This window comes from Channa argus, chromosome 21 (assembly GCF_033026475.1).
Source record: "Channa argus isolate prfri chromosome 21, Channa argus male v1.0, whole genome shotgun sequence".
NCBI classification, from domain to species: Eukaryota; Metazoa; Chordata; class Actinopteri; order Anabantiformes; family Channidae; genus Channa; species Channa argus.
Genome location: NC_090217.1, coordinates 854,924 through 862,070, shown reverse-complemented (window position 1 = coordinate 862,070; position 7,147 = coordinate 854,924). Strand labels below are relative to the sequence as shown.

Sequence of the window (7,147 nt, the reverse complement as noted above, 5' to 3'; positions counted from 1 at the left end):
CTCCCCCCCAAAACCTCTTTGGTAAATTTTGTTGCTCTGATAATAAACACAATTTATTTGCAAATAACCTAAAAGTTTTTTCTGTGCATCAAAGTTGTTTAAATAAAAAGAAGTCCTCATAGGAAAAAGTCAATGAATAAAAATTTGTCAGGTGGAGGAGAAAACATTAAAGCAAATTACTGTGAGCATTTGTGAGATGCAAGTGCAAAAATACAAAATCAAGATTTTTTTAGATTTAAGTTCTTCAGTTGCAGAACCGTGTGAAAAACTTAAATTTCTATTTTACATGTGACTGAAACAAAGTGAGTTTGAAGAACAAAAAAATTGTTTAATTTCTGCACGAAAATCAAAAATACAAATAAATTAAATGTCTTTTATTAAGTAATATTAGAGTTCATTCAGAATAATTAAAATTATTAAAGTAATTCTTAGAGAATTACAAAAACATCTTGTAGGAGTTGATTTGGTTTAATAAAGTTTACTCAGTAACAGGATCAGGGGGCCGGAGGTTCGTGCCCCGCTCATACTGACCACTTCCCTGGCTAAGACACAGAACCCCCAACAGGCCATTACCATCCCCAGCTGCTCAGTGCCGGCCCCAAGCCCAGTATAAATTGGGTAGGGTTGCGTCAGAAAGGGTGTCTGGCGTAAATACTGTGCTAAATCAACATGTGGACAAATGATACGTTGTGGCGGTAACAGGATCAGACTACTTTAACATTTCCCAGTCTCCGGTTTTAAATTCAGTGTGTAAACCTGCAGCAGAAACTAAAGATAGAAAACCTTAGAACATGAAAATAATATATAAAATAAATAGAAGTTTGTTTCAAATAGTATCCTTTATTTTGGGACCAGCCAAGTGTGATGATTAAAACAAAACCTGCAGGTGGCCCAGAGCTGACCGGGACTGGACAAGATCTTTAGGGACCAAGGAGAATAAAACTTACACTGGGAGACATTACAAAAGCACATCATTAAAAAACAGTTTCTCTGCAAGTTTATGCTTGAGAATGTAAATTCTTCTTTTTGGGTTTTACCTCTTGGTACTGGGCCACCAAGTTCCCCCCTGCAGCCTGTAGACGTGCTGTTTCTCTTGTGGGCTGAAGTGCAGGATGGTGAGGATGGCTGTGAGGGTCTGCTGCCTGCCACTGGCATCCTGCAAAGTCAGGAACTTGTAGACAATGTTCTTCAGGTACTCCATGTTGGCACCCTCCCTGCTTTGGTCTCTGATCAGTTTGTCTAGTTGTCCCCGAAGCTCTGTCACCTCTTCATCTTGCCGCTCTGCGTTGGCAATGAGCCGTGCTTGTAGCTGGTGCAGATCCTCCTCAAGCCGGTGTTTTTGCCGCCTTAGGGCACCCAGCTCCACATCTTTCCTTGCCAGTTGTTCAGCATACAGCAGCAGCGTGGGCTCGGTGGGCGCTGCCCGCTGTAGGGCAAGGCTAATGGTGTCAGTCTCGCTTTCAGGGCCAGGCTCGTGTTCATCGTTACACGTCTTATCACAGATGTTGCCACAGCTGACCACAGCACTTCGTAGCCTCTCCAGCTCCTGGTCCTTCTCGTCCAGCAGCGCCATGGTCCGTTCTCTCTGTTTGTGCAGCTCAGCCTCCAACCGCAGTAGCTCATCACGGTGCAGTGCCTCTGACCGCTCCAACTCCTGTCTGTGGCTCTGTTGAAATGCTGCCATCTGCTGTTGCCGCTCTTCCAGCTCGCGGTAGTGTCGGGCCTCAGCTTCATCGCTTTGGATCCGCAGGTTGATGTACTTCTCCTTCAGCTCGGCCAGCTGGTCCCGGACCTCCTCCAGCTCCTTGGCCTGGCAGCCATCTTTGGTGTTCTTGTTCTTCAGCACTACCTGTGCTCTCACTTTGTAGCGCTCAAACTCGTCCTTCAGTTGTCGCAGCTCTTGTTGGTATACCAACACAGATGCTCTGTCCCCACCCACCACCACTTCGGACTCAGCCAGAGCATCAATGTTCTGGTCTGGGTTCCTCTGAGCTGCCAGCAGGAGCAGTTTCTTTACCTTCTCCAGCTTCTCCTTCAGCATGGTGATGTCCAGCTGTGACTCGTCTGTGCTGAGGTCACAGCTTGACCTGCTGGAGGTGGCAAGGGCCAACGTTTTGTTCTCAGTGTCAAGCTGGAGGATCCGGTCTCGTAATCTCTGAGCAGTCTGCTGGTCTCGCTGCCTTGCTTTCTCGCAGGAACCCAGCAATTCAGACAGTTCGGAGACCCTTTGCTCCAGGTCTGCGACCCTGGTCTCTGCAGCCTGAGCCCGCTCATGAGCGTGCCCCTCTGCCTCACAGGCCTGGAAACACACACAGTTCAGATCTGAAAACCATGATCCTGTTCTGACTCAATGGTTTAAACAGCAACACCACCATCTGAACTTTAATTTGGTTAGACCGAATCCATGTTTGATTATCTTCAGATTTAAGTGTACAATCTGAGCCAGAGTTTGGTTTACTTAAACCTGATCTCAGTTTAATCAGGGCTTAATTATAAAAGGGTTAGGTTCATTTAAACTGAAATTGGATTCAGTCACACACAGTATAACATGTTTACCTCTCTGGACCTGTTATAGTCAGGTTTTACCTGACTAATTAGTTCTGGGCCCTGTCCCCCATCTGGGATCTGGAGGATAATTATTTAGATCAAAATACTGTTACACCACTTTATAAACACATCTCTTTTTATCATCGTCATGTTGTCAATGGTTTGCTTCTATCAGAACAGCACATCTGTAGTTAATGAACTTCCTGGTCCAACAATGTTCAAATCTGATAGGTTGGTTATCTTGTTTACACTGACTAAATCTAAGCACAACCCTGATCCTGAGTAGGTTTGAGACTGTGGATGTGTTGCCGGGGCAACAAGCTCAACAGATCCAGGATCATATTAGGTCATCCACAAGATCTGGCTAACCTGTTAATCCACATTGGAAGAACAAGGCCCCTGTGGTCTCAGTCTTACCTTCCTGGTTTCATTGTGGATCTGTTGCTGGAAGTTTTTTTTTAGGTCATTCAGTTCTCGCTGCAGTTCGTCCACTTTTGGATCTGGTTTCTTCTGCTCCTCCTCAGCAGCCTGCAACTTCTTCTTTAGTGTGTCTCTCTCCTCCCTCACCTGGTTTAGGTGAGCCTCAGACTCTGCCCCTCGGTCTATGGCCTGTGATGTCACCAGAAGGGTAGCATTGGCATCCTGAAGGCGGAGCTCTGCCTCCTGCCGCATGTCTCGTTCTTGCTGCAGAATCCTTTGCAGCTCCCTGAGCTGCTGAACATGGTCTCCCTGCTCCTGTTCCCTCTCGTGCTGCTGCGTGATGATGCGAGCACGACTCTCTGCGAGCTGCTGCTGCAGCGCTCGCAGCTCCTCCTCCTGCTGCGTCGTCATGGTAACTAGTCTGTCTGTCAAGTCCTCCAACTCCTGCTTCAGCTGCCGTTTGTCGGCCTGGAAACTCGCCTCCATTCGAGACTTCTCCTGCGTCACTGTGGCCAGGGCACCAGTGAGGGTGCTCAGCTGACTCTTTAGCTGGGCAATGCGACGCTCTGCATCCACATTAGAAGGAACTGTGGCCAGTTGTAGAGCTCCAACCCCCACCATGCCACTCTCAGAGCCAGCCTGGACCTCTACCCTCATGGTCTGCAGTAAGAAAAAGAAGAGCTGATTCATCACATTCATCACACACAGCAGCATGTTACGTTCTCATTGTTCTCTACTCACAAACAAGCACAACACAGTTCCTTTTTGGGCTCACATCAATTTAATTCTGAGAATGAATGTTAGCTGGTGATGGCTAAATGACCTTTTGACATTAACTTGAAACAGCAACAATTACAACAGTAAGCAGCTTGCTAAAAGTTTTAGCTTACATGAAACTTTACTAACCAGAGAAGCAGAAGCGCACTTCACTGATTCACTTGATAGTAAAAGCTTTAATATAAAGTTTTCTTGATTTCCTTTTTGCTTTACTTCAGCATCAGCAACATTTATAAAACCTACCACTGAGCTGGGTTTGGATCCTGGTTCTCCCAAATCTTCCTCTGACTGGTCCCCTCTTGGGGTCTCACTGGTATTGTCCACAGATGTTGCCATGTCAACACCGTCTTCACTGTGCAGAGAGCTGCCATCCTCTGGCAAATCTGAGATCACAGTGTCCTGACCCAGTTGGTTCAGGTCCACCTCCTGAACCACTGTCAGGACCTTCAGACTGGCTTCTAGAGCCTCCTTCTCCTTTAGAAGACTCTTGTAGGCCTGTACCACATCCTTGAAGCGGGTCTGGTACTGCACCAGCTGCTTCTTCTGGGACTCTATGGTGTCCAGCAGCTCCTTCCTGCTGGGGCCACCCCCAAAATTCATCCCAAACTTTTCCATAGCTATAATGGTCTATCAGGGTGAGAGTCAGCCTGGTGGTGTGACTGGAACCATCATCTAGAACAGAATTGATTCATCTGGGACTGATCATGATGAAACTCTGTCTGCTGGTTTCTGAAAAAGATATATTCTGATATATTACACACTTTTTCTATCAGTACAAACAATAAACCCCACAATTTAAAACTAGTGAATTATTAATCTAATTAAAGTGGGAAGGTGTGAAGTTTTCAATGGTAAAATGGTAAATGGCCGCATATATAGCCCTTTTTTAAATAGCACTGTACAATGTTGCTTCTCATCCACCTGTTCACACACACACCCCGTGTGAGTCACCGGGAGAAACTTGGGGTTCAGTGTTACGCCCAACGCCACTCTGACATGGAGCCGGTGATTGTGGACAACTCCCTTAACAACTGAGCTACAGCTTTTGTCTTTTATTTGGAGTTGATTTTTATATAAATGTATGGCAGAGTCAATGGGCCAATAGCCAGCATCCTGTTGGGGCTGTTACTGGGACATACAGCTAATACAGAAATCCTCGTATACATACAGCAGACAACTAATCTGATTTCTCCTCCATCTCAAACTTATTTTGTAATGGTGACACAAAAATGCTGCTCCCTGACTTATTTTTTTTGTATGATGTTTGTGTCACTCTGCTGTGACAACATGGGGGGGAGAGAGGAAATAAGCTGAGACACCGCTGATCCCCCACACAAACTAAGTTAATAAAGAATCTGTGTGGGGAAAGCAACTTATTTAGACTTCTACAAGTCACTTTGTGTTAAATCTTCTGTTAAACGTTTTTGATAGACTTTGATTTCTTAACTGCCATGTAGTAAATAAAATAGCCAGCATCCTGTTGGGGCTGTTACTGGGACATACAGCTAAGGATCATCTGCTGCTCACAAATGCACACCTCTGCCCTTGCTTCCACTACTCTTTACCACAACAATGTATGGCTCATCAGCTTTATTGCTCTGTAATTGCCACAGCTCTGCAAATCTCCCTTGTTCTTCAAAATGGGCACCAGTACACTTCTCCTCCATTCCTCGGGCATCCTCTCACTCTACAAGATCTTGTTAAACAAACTAGTCAGAAACTCTACTGCCACCTCTCCTAGACACTTTCAAATAATGAATCCATTATATTAGCTCCACAACAAGGACAGCACAGAAAGGGAAAAAAAGAATAAATCAGACAAAACACAAATAAATACAACATACTTTTCATTGGATACTAGAAGCTGAATTCTTGATTGATTTTTTTCAGCAGATGAGATAGTAGCAATTTAAAGGTGATAAGTATTTATCCTTAATTGTTTTAAAAAAACCCTCCTGAATTAAAAAGTGATGGAAACATGTCTGCATCATGATAACCATCACTGAGTCTTATATAACATCACATTTTTATCCATCCATGCATTATCTGTAAACACTTATGCGGTTAAGGATTAGGGGGCTGGACACTATTCCAGCTGTCACAGCTAGAGGTGGGGTCCACCCTGAACTGGTCTCCGATCTGTCTCAGGCCTAACTTAACACAGAGAGACATACCATTCACACTGACACCTACGAACGATTACGTCACCAGTTAACCTAACATGCAAGTCTTTGGACTGTGGGAGGAAACATACAAGCATGGGGAGAACATGTAAATCCACTTAGAAAGGCGAAGCATCATACCAATATTGATCATTATAGTGAATGCTTGTTAAAGCTATATTTTCACTGCAAGTTTTTTAGTATTTTTATGTATTACCTCGTTTTGTTTCTCACCATTTATTTTCTTACTTTTTATGATAAAACAAGTTATTTGTCCAGCAAAACGTACATATGACAGTTTTATTAATTAACCACATATATTTACATATTTAACATTACGTAACTAACTGACTTTACTGTGTAAACTTTAAAATTTATGGTCAAAGTCTTTCAACAAATACTTACTTCGGTTCCTACCTGTTTAATCGGCTGTCAGTTGTTCAGGAACAAACTGCTGGCTTATTGAGCCTGAATCCAAAAGAAAATGTCTGAATTTTTATTTATCTAATGAGAATGAAAAGAAACATTTAAACATATGCAATCTGAACTCGGAGTTGAGTCTACCCCCAAATAGCCGCCATGTTGAACTTAACCGGAAATGAGGCAAGAGGAGGTGGGAATCTGGTGATGTCTTCGCCGGCGTCAGGAATATTGCAAATTACTAAACTTCACATTACATTTTTGTAACATTACTTGCTACAAGTGATTTATACAAATCCTTGTTACATTTATACAAATTAAAAGTCGATGTTGATGTGTGTATTTTGTAAAATATTATTCTGCTGATTTAAATCATACCTGGATTGTAGATTGTAAATCACATTAGTCAGTGATTCCCAATGGCTGTATAACTGTTTAAAATATACCAAAACACTCTCAATGTGTTTGTTATGAAAGAAAAAAGCCCTGAATAAAATTAAATTCAGAAATTGGGGAGGGTTGCGTCAGGAAGAGCATCCAACGTAAAAACTGTGGTAAATCCACATATGGACAATGATCCGCTCTGGCGACCCAGAACTCACAGGATGAGCTGAATGGACACAAAAAACTTTTTTTAAATGACCAAAAGGAAATTGAGGAAGTGAATAAATTGAGATATCTATGTGTCATCTTAGACTCAAATTTGCCATATGCCCTATATACAACGTATCGCTGCTTAGTTTTAATAATTTTTTTTTTTTTACAATACTTTGGGTATAAATGATTAATATCAAGTTTTACAACTCGACAACCAATCACAA

General features: G+C 43.0%; 1 protein-coding gene across 3 annotated transcripts; it reads right to left on the bottom strand.

The window, feature by feature from the left end:
- Positions 1-355: 355 nt before the first annotated feature.
- On the bottom strand, positions 356-6,562 carry gcc1 (GRIP and coiled-coil domain containing 1). Of its 3 annotated transcripts, none has more exons than XM_067491072.1 (5): positions 6,312-6,562; positions 3,988-4,473; positions 2,965-3,627; positions 1,038-2,299; positions 356-918 (listed from the first exon to the last, which is right to left on the bottom strand). In XM_067491072.1, exons 2-5 carry the CDS (start codon positions 4,357-4,359, stop codon positions 744-746), a joined length of 2,472 nt encoding a protein of 823 aa, XP_067347173.1. In that variant the 5' UTR covers positions 4,360-4,473; positions 6,312-6,562; the 3' UTR covers positions 356-743. The 3 variants fall into 3 exon arrangements, with proteins under 3 accessions (XP_067347173.1, XP_067347172.1, XP_067347174.1); XM_067491071.1 differs by having other exon boundaries at positions 6,324-6,562; XM_067491073.1 differs by having other exon boundaries at positions 776-2,299; positions 6,324-6,530.
- Positions 6,563-7,147: the final 585 nt, after the last annotated feature.